At 32.9% G+C, this 15989-nt stretch overlaps 1 protein-coding gene and 1 pseudogene across 2 annotated transcripts; both read right to left on the bottom strand.

Annotated features, from left to right (window-relative positions):
• Nucleotides 1-5895: 5895 nt before the first annotated feature.
• LOC102602663 (protein SIEVE ELEMENT OCCLUSION B-like) lies at nt 5896-9482 on the bottom strand (annotated as a pseudogene). Its single transcript, XR_366876.2, has 8 exons — nt 9134-9482; nt 8801-9049; nt 8535-8645; nt 7982-8443; nt 7784-7893; nt 7564-7706; nt 6888-7382; nt 5896-6770 (listed from the first exon to the last, which is right to left on the bottom strand). The product of XR_366876.2 is annotated as a protein SIEVE ELEMENT OCCLUSION B-like (transcript).
• A 2687-nt stretch (nt 9483-12169) lies between these two features.
• LOC107059588 (protein SIEVE ELEMENT OCCLUSION C) lies at nt 12170-15394 on the bottom strand. Its single transcript, XM_015306284.1, has 7 exons — nt 15199-15394; nt 14712-14810; nt 14171-14614; nt 13937-14049; nt 13721-13845; nt 13142-13633; nt 12170-13042 (listed from the first exon to the last, which is right to left on the bottom strand). The coding sequence occupies exons 4-7, from the start codon at nt 13944-13946 to the stop codon at nt 12389-12391; spliced, it is 1281 nt and encodes a 426-aa protein (XP_015161770.1). The 5' UTR covers nt 13947-14049; nt 14171-14614; nt 14712-14810; nt 15199-15394; the 3' UTR covers nt 12170-12388.
• Between the last annotated feature and the right edge of the window lie 595 nt (nt 15395-15989).

Genomic DNA, 15989 nt, shown 5'->3' with positions numbered 1-15989 from the left:
GTGAAGTTTTCTTGTTCAAGATGGAAGATGTAAAGACTTGCCAATACATTTTCTTCGATTAAATGGTAAGTAAGACTTGCCTAGACCTTGAGATTCAGTAAACAGGTGAACTATATGTTGTTCTCTCTTTTATTTTGACAAAATGATATTCTCATAGAAGTCCCAAATTGTAAAAATTAGCAAAACAAATAACATATCATTGTAATCACAAGTATAACAAAGTCCGGACTCTCAGTTCTCACCCTGAATTGATATGTACAACAAACATGAACAACCTCATCATAACTCGTCATACCTGATTCATCACACCTTTTAAGTAACTTGGACCATCAAGATCCCTAAAATATCATCCACAGTGTTTAACATGCAATTACGGTCCATATAAGAACTATCATAACATTTAAACCCAGATTTCGGACATTCATGGACCAACATGCAATAATCACATTATGAAAAAGTAAATTCGGTTGACTCATGGAACCAATATGTAAATTCGGTTCTCTCATGAAATCCATACATAAACGGAGTATACTTGCATGGTACCTGAGCCAACCATATGATATTATGTATCATGCGTGATACCTTAGCCAACCGTTAGTGAATCTTTATTGGTGTAATGATCCGGAAGGTCATTTTTTGAAATTTTTGTAAGCTTAGCATTTTACCCCTCTCGATAGTTGCCACGACTCATTTCTGATCAGTTGGTGAAGTTGGTTTGGAAATGTTGAACTATTCGCTTAACTATAGTTAATTAATTCATGGGTAATTTATTTAGTTGGTGGTTAATGGGTCAAGTCCATAATATATTTAATACCCTAAGTCACTTGGCTGTATAAAATAAGTTAATAGGATTTAATACAAATTTTAGTCATTGTACAAGCCAATCTTCGAACAAGTGAATATATATATATACTCTTATCGTATCATTGACTAATGAGTAATTTTTGAACAAGAAATCTTAATGATACCATAAAATATATATATACTCTTATAGTATCATTGACTAATGAGTAATTTCTGAACAAGAAACCTTAATGATACCACAACAATATACATATATACTCTTATAATATCATTGACTAATAAGTAATTTCTTAACAAAAAACTTTAATGATACCAATAGAGTATATATACACTAATTTAGTATTAATTAAACGAAATTATCAATCTTAATGATACTAATACAGTATCGGTTAAGCAAAAATTATCACCCTTTATGGGGGGGGGGGGAAGGGTGGGGGGGTTATGGATTGTAATTATTTATGAGAGAATGGGTATTTCAAGAATTACTTTGGATTTGGATATGGACTTGTAATTATTTTGGTTTTTATGACCCATTTATGTAGTTTTCCCTTAATATTATGCCGATTTAATAATTTGTGGATCATTACTTATACTTCCTCCGTCCACTTTTAATTGTCATGGTTTCTTTAAGAGTCAAACTATAAGAACTTTGACTAACATTTTACGATATATTTTTCATCATATTAATATGCAAAAAATTGCAATTTATAGTAATATTTGTATAGTGTTTGAATATCTAAATTTCTTGTTTAAAATATCGAATTAATGTAATCTAATTTGACTTTAAAAAATAGTCAAATTGACTTTTAAAAAATATAACATAACAATTAAAAATGATGAAAGGAGTATTTGTTATCAATATGACCTCCAATTAATTTTTTATAAATTATTGTGTAAAATTAAATTTATACTATATATTAAATAATTTTTAGATATGACTTGAGAATATTTCAATAACAACAATTAAAACTCAAAATATTTGAGACATGATAGACATCACATTATAGAAATCATAAAAATTATGCAATTCATATATAAATGTCAACCCTAGTTAACAACAACCCTAGAGAATCACACATTAATGTTAGTCTTGTATTCCTATGTTACGTTGATTTCTCTAATTAATTAATTTTAAATTAATATGTTTAAATAAATTTAAACTATGTATTTAAATAATTTTTTATAATTTAAAAACATTCCAATGATGACAGTCCAAACTCAAAATATATGAGATGGTAGACATTGATACATTGTAGAGATCATGAAAAAGCATATAGTTTTTATGTGTCGACCATAACTAACAACAACAACCCAAGATAGTCCGCACAATAAAGTTGTAGTTGCATTTTAGTTATGAGTTGTTAATCTTATATTCATTTTTTTTCTTTAAAAACAATACGCACATGGTATATATGAACGATCCATTAATCATTGTAGAACAATATATAGTTTTATTTATTGATTATAATTAAAGAAAATTCAATTATAAATTTGGAAACTCATACTTTAATTTACTAAATTGTGTAATTCTAAGAAATTGATTTTTTTTAAAAATAGAGAAAATATTTATTTATAATTGTTTAAGAAATTGGAAACTCACTCTTATTTTCCTTCGATTTTCATCAAATTTTAATTATTTTGTTTATATAAAAGCTGAAGGAAGTGAAAGAAGTATAATATACTATATCAATATAAATATCATTTATAGCAATAGCCTTTTTTTTCATTGGACACTTATAATACATTTTTAAACATATTATAAAGGATAATTTATAAAAACACATATAATACAAGTTTTATTCATGAATAATACATCTATCACATATTTTATTACACTTATAAGTTATTGTATCGATTTCTTACCAAACACTTATAATACATCTATGGCATGCATAGTTCACTTTTAATATATAATAGATTTATCAATAATATTGCTATGAATTGCTATAAATGATAATAAATAAAAAATACCACTAAAATTAGTAATTCTTTATTAAAAAATATCTTCTTTTTTTTATGTTTGATTTGATTCCTGATTTGTTCGAATTTTTATGATTTTGTCTCAACACTCAACTCATCCCAAATCTCTTCTCAACAACCCCTCATTAATCTATCACACTTTATTACACTTATAAGTTATTGTGTCCAAAGGCAGAGTCAGGATTTGATTTTTATGGGTTCTAAATTTTAAAACAGAACAACATATTAATCTAATATAACAATCGTTAAATTACAAACATATATATATATATATATATATAAGATCAAGAGGCGGAGCCAGAATTTTCAGTAAGGGGTTCAAAATCTGTAGAAATAGACACACGAAGCAGCCGAAGGGGGTTCGACATCTACTATATATACATAAAAGATTATTTTAACCATATATATAATATAATTTTTCGCCGAAGGGGTTCAGATAAACCCCCTTATACTAAGGTGGCTCCGCCCCTGTATATAAGCATATCATTAAAATTGCACTCGACAAGTTGTTATGTTTTGAAAACAGAAATGATCCATCATTTGGTACACTTTCAAATACTTTATTTATTAACATGAAGATTTGAGTTATTTATTTCAAAGTTCAAAAATATTATTGGTAAATGATTGATAAGTGTTATATTTTAGTATAGATTTTGAACATTTTTTTTCTATAATCTCAATATTATTTTAAGTAAAATTAAAATTATTAAATTCACCATTAATATTTTTGGGACCTAAAGAAAATGTTTTACTTGCTTCACCCTTGAGCCACTCTTGCCTTGAAAGTTGAAGTTCCAAGAAGCAAACAATAACTTAATTAAAATAATCAATTATTAATATGTGGAAAAGTCTTAAAATCAAAGATTAAAAATAAGATCTTTGAATAAATTGTTATACAATGTAAAGACAAATTAAAAAAGAGAAAAGGGAGAGCCGAGGAGGAATTGAGAAGAGTAAATAGTACTTACCGAGGCAGAGGTCTGCACTTTGACAACAAACAGTAGCAATGAAGTAGGTAGTAAAAATTAGAACCCTAAGTTTTTTAAAATATTAAATTTTGGGTTTAACGTTTTATTGAATGCTTCAAAAGAAATCAATAGTGAGATGTTGTTTTAGAGTATGACACTATATTTTGTTACTTACAATTATCTATTTTAAAATTAATAGTTAGATGTTGTTTTGGAGTATGACACTACTTTTTTATTATTCTCAATCATCAATTTTCTGTTTTAATGTTTGAGAAAAGAATTTAGAAAAATCTATATAGAAAAAATTGAATTAAAGGAGGGTAAAAGATAGGCACAAAGCACATTTTTAATCCAAAAAAAAGAAAAGGGAAAAGGGTCAAAAATACCCCTCAAATTTGGTTTATTGTTTGACTTTACCCTCGCCGTTAAAATAAAGTTAAATTTACCCCTCCCGTTACTAATTTCACCAAAATTACCCCTCATTAGACGGAATCCCCAAAATTGACCCAAATTAACCCGAATTTTTAAAAACGACCCATTCCCCATTTTAAACCCAGTGCCCCGACCCCTCTAACCTAAAACCCATTCTCCTTTACCCATTACACTAAGAGAGCATAAGATTCCATTCCTTCTGAGTAATCAACTGCTGGAATAAGCCTCAAAGCTCCAACGTCGGCGCAAAACCACCAAAATCATCCACCACACCATCAGACTCAACTTCTGCAAAACAGCACACCTTGGCCCTTACCATCAATCTCAATATGGCCATTTTCGTCCCTACACAGCCTCCCACCCATCGGATAAAATGGCAGTAGGACTTTGCTTAATACCTCCTTAAGCACCTTTCGGTCAAAAAAATTTGGGGATCCTATTAGCCTATAGAAACAAACACTGGTGTGTGGAAATTAGGCACCACCAAATCCACAATAGAGTTCCACAACCTCAGTTGTGGCGTCTCCGTCACCGGCTACACCATCGTTGATTTTCCCATAGAATTCCACAGCCTCAGTTGCAGCGTCTCAGTCACCGGCTACACCATCGTCAATTTTTTCACCTCGATCTTCATCGTTGATCAATCAACTCTATTTCTGAAATGAAAAAAACACAAAAGTTTCTCTAAAATTACCGATCGAAATTACAAATGATTTATTTTCAATTACCCGCTAATGTGATATGCTAGCAACTTTCATTGTTAAATATCCATTAACATAATAAAATGAAATTAACTCAATAGAAAATGACTTACCTTGTGAGGAGAAGGAGCATGATGTTGTAGTTGAGCCTTTTTGCCTCTAAGTTATGGGTGTTAACTGATAATAGGGTGTTTCAACTGAGGAAGGAGAGGAAGATTAGAGAAATGGGTTTAGGTTTTAATTTGGTATGAAATCGTGGGTCGGGTTCGGATTAAAAGAGAAATCGGGTCATTTTAATCAAAGTTGGGTAATTTTAGTTGATTTGGGGATTTCCATCCATTTGAGGGGTACAAGGGACAAGTACAGTAACGGCGAGGGTAAATTTAACTTCATTTTAACAGCGATGGTAAAGTCAAACAATAAACCAAAGTTGAGGGGTATTTTTGACCCTTTTCCCTAAAAAAAATTCGGAAAAACTGAATTGTTGCCAATTAGGCTCGAACCCCCATCCAAAGACTCAAAAATGCCCGCGCTTACCACTGCGCTACCCACCTTAGTTTGATGTGGGTTCGCACGCACTATTAACATATATTTGTACATGGTTTTTTAGTACGTATATAGGGTCTCCGTAAAAGCTAGTGGATTCGTTCGAACCCCCATTTAACATTGTAGCTCCATCCCTGATTGTGTCGATTTCTTACCAAACACTTATAATACATCTATGGCATGCATAGTTCACTTTTAATATATAATAGATTTATCAATAATATTGCTATGAATTGCTATAAATGATAATAAATAAAAAATACCACTAAAATTAGTAATTCTTTATTAAAAAATATCATTTTTTTTTTATGTTTGATTCGATTCCTGATTTGTTCGAATTTTTATGATTTTGTCTCAACACTCAACTCATACCAAATCTCTTCTCAGCAACCCCTCATTAATCCATAATATTTTCAAGGTAGTATTGTGTAGTTTTCATACCGCCTCAACTAAAAATAAATGAGTTACTCCATCAATGTGGAAATGGTTTTTATTGATTTTCACTAAATATTGCATAAGGCTATATAGCCTATAGAATCATCACACACTCAAATATCAAAACAAGTACATGAATATCAAAAAGTCAAAAGTAAGCACAATAATTAATAATACTTAAAAGACTCACAAGAGGACTAGAAGTGGTCCTTTTATTCAAATATATAGTCCTCTAGGAGCGGCACCATTCCATACTCATACGAATTTCATCAACCATAAATCATCACTCAATGCAGCAGCGGTACATGATAAACTTCTCCATTGGACGGCTACATTCAGCACAAACCACTCTCTCAGGAATATGTCCAGTGGTACTCGGCAGAATTAGTCGAGTGCAATGATGAGGACTATGAAGATCACGAAGTTGACGATCCAATGCAGGAACAAATGTAGTAACGTCACTCACTTCATCTCTCCAACGATCAAATCCCTTCATAACTTGCACTATCAGATCACCTTTACCTCTAGTCATTTCAGCCAATCCGCGGCTGAATACAGCCCATCCAAGATCACTTCCATCATAGCTCAGAATCGTCACAATCTCCTGAAGGATGGGATCAGTTTCACCTGGGATGTCTTGTTGAGTCCTGGAGTGCCACATGCTTTCTAGCCTTTCCCAAAAGAACCAAATCAGAGTTTGGTCTTGCACCACATGGCTCAAGTTTTCCATTTGGATTATTGAGCTGTTCTTCCGGACTCTTTCTTTTGGGTTTTTCTTTCCCACATAGAGCATCTCTAGTGGAACACGGGCTGCATTGGCAACAGCCCGCGTTGCAGAGGTGAATGATCTGATCCATTCAATATCTTCTCCTCCGTACAAGCATATGCATTTGCCTTCACTAATCTGGGAATATATCGAAGTGAATATGATTTATAAGACACATATTCTATATTCTTAATCATGGTCTACAATTTCGTATATATTATAAATTCTTGACATATATAAATGTGTTATACGTACCCAAGTGAAAATGTTTTGATCAATGGAATCAGCTAAGAGTTCAATATTCCAAGTTTGTTCCTTCCATAGAGCTTCTTCCCTAGCTTTGGTAAAAGGAAAAGCCAAACTTCCCCAGATCCATAACATATGGTAAGCATTGTTATTTGCTTCTTTGCCTTGTGGATCAAGAACAACAAGCTGAGGCTTTTTCTTGAATCCCCACACTTCTTTAATGCACCTTATCACTGCTGGATCGATCATCGAAGGATGTGCCACTGAGTACCATGGCATTGAAGCTTGTACTTCTTCAAATTTCATTTGTTTTGCTTCAGTCCATGGTGATAGCCTCTTGTCAACCACAGGGATCCAGACAACCTCATAGTTGCTCTCTGGCCTGTTTGGTTGTGTCTTGGATTCAGCATACATGTGGTGGAGGATAAAGAGTTCTTCGGGTGCAATGTCTAGGTCAGAGATCAATAGTAGAACATGCTTCCTCCTTAGAACATCAAGACCTACCTGTTATAAGACAAGTATATATACGAGTTCAACTTCTATTGACTGCCAGTGCAATAATTATTATATCTGGTCAGCTAAAAGATAACTAACTACTATTTCATTTATATGGAGTATATAGTTATTGTTTTGAAAGTGAAAAAATTATTTATATTGTGAGTGTATGTAATAAATTAGTTATTACCCTTCTCTTATGAGTTCCATCAAAAAGTGGGAGTTGATCATCCCTGGAGTGAATCAAGATTGAGAGTATCTTCATGTTATCAATGTGAGGTGTCCTGAGAAGTCGTAGAAGTGCTTCAAATGCATCATGTTGCCTCTTCTCCTCTGTATTATTATAACGCTTTAATTAAATATCTTTAATTTGTTTTACATAACTTATAATAGTATACATTATAACTTACCAATCTTTTGGTGACAAAGGTCAAGAACCTTTCTGAGATGATCCAATATGTTTGCAAGCTTGTGAGTCAAACTAGATAACTCCCAAGCCTCAGATGTTGAAGAAATTTGCCTAATATAATATTACACATACCATTCATCAATTTCATGGTTGATAATCTCACTTATTATTGAGTGTTGAAAGAGTGAAGAAAACATACTCATGACCAATGGCAATGAGATTCAGAATCATAGCTGCACACATGACAGCAGCCCTCATAGTCCAGTAAGCAGCAGTGGAAATATGGGCAGTATTGATCAACATTTCCAATTCTTGTGTGATGATAACATGTTGATTGTGAGACGTTTGAACGTCTCTAAACTCGATAATGCACTTTGTGACATCCAACATTTTTGTCGATCAAATCATGAATTGCATCGAATTTCTGCTTGAGAACATCCTGACGCGTCATTATTTCTGGAAGTTCCATGATGATTGCAACAGACTTAGCCAGTGGATCTGTGGTATATTGATGAACAAGCAATCCAAATTCACCATATTGCTGGGCAAAAGCCGCGAAAGTTATCGCGACTTTCGTGTCCCAGGCATAGGTTGTGAGTGAATGAAGCAGTGACATTGTTGTTGAGTGTGCATCTTCTTTGTTAGCACATTTGCTGATCAACTGTCATTTTTACATTTATATATGAACCATCATCATAATAATCGATTAAATTGTATTGATAGTGTTAATTAAAAATATTTTTATCACTTACCTCCATACTAATTCTATGAATAGGATATGCCAAATAGTTGAGTAGTTCAGTAAGTCCACTGTGGGGAGCCTTCTCTTCCAATGCTTCCAGATGTGCTTGAACTTTAGCTTCCTAAAATTCCAAATTTTTATTTTTTAAAAGAATCATGAAAATAATGTTATTCTGATATAATTACAAAGTACGTAATAGTTTAGTATTTTTTAAACTTTCAGTATATAGAAATTAATTAAACGGTAAAGAAAAGTGAGGTGGATGATGATACGTACATGAACACGTCCAGCAATGGGAGTAGCGCGATGCACAATGTCCTCAATAATATCAACAAGAGGCTTGACATCAAAGTCACGGCCATCTGGGATATGAGTTTCTTCAATGTGCCTCATCATAGCATTATCATCAGATGTCAAGAACATATGATGATCACCTCTCCTGTGTGGAGGCCTAGCTGCTAGATTTGATGTTCGTGGATTGATCGGAGTTGTATGATGAGCAGCAGGTACCACACTAGCTGGTATCTGTTGAGACATAATATAATTAAGTGATTGAAATAACGTGATAAATATTTTAAATGAAATGATCCCACAATTCAAATGTCATACCATGTCATGACTCACTGGTTTAACCACAGAATGAGGATTGATTTGGGCATTCAAAGGGTTGATTTGGGTACCTGTAGTTGGATTACTCATTGGGTACATCCTATTGGCAGCAGATCCATTCAAAGGATTGATTTGGGCATTCAAAGGGTTGATGTGATGGCCTGTAGTTGGATTACTCATTGGGTACATCCTATTGGCAGCAGATCCACTTGACATATTATTCATTGGGTTTGTAGTCATTGGGTTATTCATGGATACCTTTTCATTCAATGGGTTAACATTTGCCATTTCAAGTGATGGAAAAAAAAAACTAAGGGTTTTTAGAAAGGCAAGTGTAGTTAAATATTGTTGTGTGTTGAAATAAATTAGGCATGAGAAAGGGTTTATATAAGTTATTGAAATGGTATAATTAAAGGTGATGGTGAATCAAGTTCTTTGCTTCTAATTTGGTCTAAAGTTATGAAAGAGGTTTGGAATTGGTCCTATGAATGGCTCCAATGAAGCAAACATCTTTGTCCTTTCACAGTAAAAAGTAAATTAGACAAAGCATTAATTCTTCTTATCGTTATAATTAAGATTTGGGATTTCTCATTTTCACGTGATGCATGTTTGTATGCTTGAGTTTAAGTTTTTAACCCACAACTCTAGTATGAAAAGCATTTCTATGACCCCTTCCTTACCACTAAGTTATTAATCAGTTTTTTTTTCGGGGTTCACGAGTTAATATACATATGTAGTACGTATTTATTTAATTTTTTAGTACAAATACTGAATCTACGAAAAAGCTACTGAGTTCGTCCGAACCCACGAACCCCCACCTAGCTCGCAACTCCACCCCTGTCCTTAATTAGTTTAAAGGTTTTTTTACACTATCAGATCATTTTTGTGTTATAATGAATACTACTATATATGTCTTCTTTTCAAGATTATAATTTTCATATTTTAAGAAGGTTTACATGTAAATATCTTAGAAAAAATTGCATAATGAAGGACATGCATGGAGGGCAAGTATCAACCAAATAAGATGAGTTTTGGAATTAACTAAAGAATTTAAACTATATACATTGGTAGGGCAAGTTACATTTTATTTGTTATACCTGATAACTTGCCTTATTTTTAAATTTACAAATCCATCTTTATACGAAAATTTCTGGTAGATATATTTCATGAGGTGAGCAAATAGGTAAAAATTTCTTACGTTATTAGTATGTACATATAAGTTAGACTCATTTCTCAAGTTAATGAAAGATTTGTTATTTTATACTTCAAAATCCCTAAAAGTACATCTCAAAAATAAAGGTATGAAGATGCAATGCATTAAATTTCTAGCCTTTGAAAGAGTATTCACTTTTGTTGGATTAATTAAAAACAATCACTAATAAGATATACATTAGCTAGTATAACTGGGATAAAATAGTTTCAAAAAGTTTAATTATATTATAACTTATAACATATTTTTGGGAAGATGTTTTTGTCAAGTTGAAAAAAATAAACATGTCAAATCGTAAAGTGCCTAGAGACATCAAGAAAATCTAGCTAAGAATCAAGATTTATTTATTTTTCCCACTTTTTCTGATTTCTTCAAAGGGATGATTTTGTGGACCAATTTGAAGCTTGGGAATATTGCAAAGTATAATTAAACATTTGAAAAAGCAAGGAAATTGTGCTTGGTAAAAGAAAAGGTATCTGAATATAAAAAAGGCCAAAATGTTTAGTACAAGCTGAGGTAAAATCTTTACATTGAGAATGACTCCTCATACACCAATCATGGGGTGCTTTAATTTATTTGCTATTTGCTTCACTCCTCTTTTGTTACTTCTTTCTCTTTTGTTTTCTGAGAATTTTAATGTTGGTTTTCATCTTTAACTTTAGTAATTAGTGTGCAAATGGTCTTTCAAAAATAATCCCTCATCCTCCGCGAGGTAGGAATGAGGTTTGCGTACATTGTACGTCTCTACCCTCCTTAGACTCTCACTACAACAAAAGAGACATTTAGTGGCAATAGATTTTTCTTTTATTGACGCAAAAACATTTAGCGACAATTAAGTAATTGCAATTGCATCCTGAGTCGCTAAAGCCTTTAGCGGTATTTAATATAAAGTGTTCATTATAAATACTCAAATTTATTATTGTCCCTAAATATAATATAGTGACCATTATATTATTGCCGTTAAATAATTGCCATAAAATTATGTTGTTGTTGTCGTTAATTTGTGCAGCAGATGAGAAAAGAAATTAAATGATCCACTGGATGTTCTGAGATAAGTGAAATTTTTCTCTTAGAACCATATATACATATGAGACTCTTATTTGGTATGAAGAAAAAGAAAATACCTAAATAATATTTTGCATGATGTACAATAGAAAGTTGTAAGTTAATTTAAGTTTTAGTCTCTTCCATTACAGAAAACTGAAGCTCATATTTGATTGCATGATATACAAACACCATTCATTTCATCATATTTAGATTTAAAAAATTGATCACTCTTGTAATTAGTCTTAGTAGTTATGTTCATCTCATGACACTTACACTTGTAGTTAAGGCATTTTAGTTCCATTTTAACTAACCATAAAGAAAGGGAGCTTTGATGCAATTGATAAAGTTGATGGTATGTGACTAAGAGGTCACGAGTTCGAGTTGTGGAATAGCCTCTTGCAGAAATGCAGGGTAAGAATGCATACAATAGACCCTTGTGGTCCGACCCTTCCTCGGACCCCACACATAACAGAAGATTAGCACCTGACTGTCCTTTGACCAACCCTCTCCTCACTTAACATTGAATTAAAGTAATTAGGGATACTAGTGCTCTTTTATATGCTTTTATTATTTATAAATAACTTTTCTAAAGTTTCAAAGTTGAATATTGGTGATTCTCTCAACAAAACAAGAAAAAAAACCAATCATAGGGCTAAGGGTGTACAAGCTATAGGACAAGTAGTCTACTAAATGGAACTTAGTTTCATTCAACTTTCAAGTTCTAACCTGAAATTGAGCAGACAATACTTATAAGCTTACTAGTTCAAACTAAACCAACACTCTTTAACTCTTCAACATAAATGTTTCACCATCTCATTGAGACAATTTTGTCATACAAAAAAAACATGCATGGTACTGCATTACATTTGTTTTTGAAATTTAAGAGTAAATGTGTTAATGCAGAACTGCAGATCACTCATCAAGAATGCCTACTCACAATGAGTTTGTTAAAGTTCTATGTAATAAGACCTCACTAAGAAAATATATTATTTCAAAAGCTAATCAATCTTTGCCTCCTGTTCTGCTTCTGCTGACTCTGTTACATTACATTGGTAGACAACAAACTTCTCCACAGGACGCTTACAACGCGAGCAAACTACAGTTTCTTCAGTCAATCCTTCTTCAGCTGGAAGGATCTCGTTGTGATAGCAGGATTTAACAGGCAGAGGAGATCCCATTGCACATCTAATAGCACTAAATAATCCTAACTTCGCGACATTTTCAGCCAATTCAGGAACAAGATTTAAGCATTCTTGGACTTCTCTCTCCTTGAGGATCATTACATCAGTTGATAATCCCTTTCCAATGATCATCCAATCATTCGAAGTTTCACAAACATCCAGCAATCTTAACACTTTCTGTAAGCTGCTGCTATAGTGAGCTGCTTGTTCTACTCTATCAACTGAATTCTTTATGCTCTCCAGCCTAAGCCAGAACAACTTCATCTTCGTCGTAGATAGGAAAATACTCGAATTCTCTTCAATGCTGATGTCTAAAATGTTCTCTGCAACTTTAGATGGATTTCTATAGCCAACATAAATAGCTTCAAGCTGAATTCCAGCACTTTTAATTTTCTTTAATGTGTCGTTAAGTTCTTTAATCCAACTAATGTTATCACTTCCGTAGATGCAAAAATGTTTACCCTCCTCTACCTAACATCAAAGAAATATATATCTTCTGTTGGTTAACAACTAAAAGCACAAGTAAAGAATATTAGATTATTGGTTAAAAGGCAACATATAAAAGCTTACCAAATTGGTCAATAAAGGGTCAATCCCATCAATTAAAAGCTCCAAGATCCTGTTTTCCTGTTCCCACAACTCTTTTTCTCTTGAGGTTGAAAAAGGAAATGCTTTGGCCCCCCATAGCCATACCATGTCAATAGCATTTAAGTTTGTGACAACACCATCAGTGTTTAATACTACCATTACGGGCTCGTCTTTGTAGCTCCATTCTTGTCTAATGAAGTTTACCACAGATGAATGTAGTGACCATGGGTGTCGGATTGATAACCAGGGCAATGAATTTGACAGAAACTGGAAGTTCATCTCATCAGTCAAACTCCAGGTTTGTGAATATGGAATTGGAACCCATATAATTGCATAGCTTCCTCCAATCTCTTTATGTAACGGATGATCATGCATTCGTTGTACTAGATAAAATATTTTCTCTGCGGTAAAGAGTTCTGGCTTTGAGATCAAGAGTATGACCACCTTGTTTTCCAGTTCTTGGATGCCACAATACTGCTAGCATTCATTTGTTAACTCACAAGACTATTGATTCTCCACTTACATATTAAGAAAATAACTTATATGGAAAGAAAGAAGTACCTTTTCTAGTGAACTATCTTTCAGAGGTAAGTCATTCTTCAACGAGAACAACACACGAAGCACCTCTTGATTGTCAAAATGGGACACTTTGAAAAGATCACGTATCTTTTCAGGAAACCTTCTACCTGAGAACAACAAAAGAATTTCAACTTCTTTTCATGTGAATTTTGTCGAACAAGATATTCTCTATAATAAGGGCACATAGAAGATAATCACCTATTTGCATTTGGCACGTACGTAATTTCTCTCTGAGGTCATTGCATAAGCCACTTAGCTTGTATACCAAGCTGAAGAGAGTCCATGCTGCAATGCTTGTTGAATTTGAATGCCTGGAGTTAGGATTTTTCGCGTCAACTTATTTACTGGTGAAGAGATCATGAAGAACTAACAAACTAAAAGATATTATACACTAAATGACTTAAATGAAGGGAAAAGGGAAAAAACATGCACTTGGTTATCTTTCATGGTCCTGAAATCTGCAATCTGAGAAGCGCATGATATCGAGCTTCTTAAAATCCAGTAGACTGTTATGTACATCTTCGACTTTGTAACAACAATTTCATCATCATCTAAAAGTTGTTGTTGCAAAGGCAGGCCTTCAAAGTCGAGGACAAGATTTGCTGCCTCTATCATAGTATCGATCAACAAGTTCAAAGCTTTTAATTGAATCTTTAACATGTTCAATTCTTTAGGCATTTGCTTAAGTTTTGCAGTTAAAGCTGCCAAAGAGTTGCGATGGACTAGCTGTGTTATGAGCCAAAACTCGCCATATATTGAAACAACAGCTGCAAGTGTTAAAACTACTTTAGCATCCCATCTGAAAGGGCCTAAAGGTTCAAACAACATCATAGTTTCTTCATGTAAGTCTCCATTCTCGTGGCATTTGCAGAGAATCTACGATAACCAAATTATTTTATTTAGCTCCACGAACACGAACAATGAGGAAGGGAACAAAATATATATGATTATAAAACACAGAGAAAGCACTTACCTCATGTGAAATCTTTTTAATAGTGTATCCAAGCTTTTCTTCCAATCCAAACACTTCAACATTCCATGAATTCGTATAATTGCTTTGAGGAACAGAGAACTGAAACGAAAAAACACCAGACGCTGTCATGCTGCTACATTAAATTATATGCCTAAAACTCTCACTGTCTTGTTTGTCGGATCCTCCAAAAACTGCACTATTTTAGAGGATCCGATATGCCCACCACGAGTCTGAGCAACATATTAAGCCCACACTTGTTGTTTCTTTTAATGATTGTATATATGGTGTTGCACAAGCAATTGATAAATCCATAAGTATTTTACGTAGAACCTCAACGAATACATAAACACAGTGGGGAAAACTCATAATCACAGCTACTTCTGCAATGTTTTTAGCACGGCAGAATAATCCAAGAAAATATGCATGAATAAAGAACATATACAAAAGAAGATAACTTGGACATTAAGAAAGAATAGATATATATAACCTTAGGTGAGATGAAATGCATGGTGTTCTCAACAACATGAAGCAATTGGCGAGCATCAATCTTATAACGATGATTAGGATCATGGATTCGGAGAATCTTCATAATCAAAAGATCTTCTTGTATAGATGATAGGAGACATGGATCAAATTGTACACCTCTCATGGCCAGAATGATTAAGAGGTCACATAGAATAGAATTCTTTGCTCATAATTCTTTCTATACTTGATCATGTGCATATATGTTCATGTGTTGGAAAAGAAAAAGTGTTCCTGTTTCTACAGTGATATTAAAAATAAGTGGACACCACCAAAAGAAGAGATGCTTATTCAAACTTGTATCAGGGGATTTCTTTTGCAACATTAATAGATTAAAGGATCATTTTAATTTGTACTAGTGGTTCCCTTACAACACTTTTTTTCTTGGGAAAAGGGTCTGCTCAACTTTATCATTTAGAGCTGATATATTCCGCATTATGAAAGTGGCTCATATATGTCCCTATTGCTATACAAATAGCTTACATATACCCTTTTCTTCTAACGGAAGTGAAAATATTAATTTTAATTTAATATTTTAATTATTATTATTTTTAAAAAACTATAATCCCATATGGGTATATTTAATCCTCCTCACACATAATTTTTTTTAACTTTTTTTTGTTTCAATGACTAATTTAAAGTTATTATTTTGATGGTCAAATTTATTTATGTTTCACTAATTTTCTTGTAAACTTTATTATAGATGACCCAATTTTTTTTCAATACAAAAACTAAATAACAATATAGTCGAAAAAA

This window comes from Solanum tuberosum, unplaced genomic scaffold (genome assembly GCF_000226075.1).
Source record: "Solanum tuberosum cultivar DM 1-3 516 R44 unplaced genomic scaffold, SolTub_3.0 scf00027, whole genome shotgun sequence".
Taxonomy (NCBI): Eukaryota; Viridiplantae; Streptophyta; class Magnoliopsida; order Solanales; family Solanaceae; genus Solanum; species Solanum tuberosum.
The sequence above is the reverse complement of the archived record's forward strand: the minus strand, read 5'-3'. Positions and strand labels throughout refer to the sequence as shown.

Bases quoted from the DNA above. Each gene is read 5' to 3' on its own strand.
- LOC107059588 (XM_015306284.1), bottom strand. The intron at 13,634-13,720 runs GTACTTCTTTCT...GAATGCTAGCAG, and splicing joins AAGATAGTTCACTAGAAAAG to TATTGTGGCATCCAAGAACT. The intron at 13,043-13,141 runs GTAAGCTTTTAT...CTTTGATGTTAG, and splicing joins ACCCTTTATTGACCAATTTG to GTAGAGGAGGGTAAACATTT.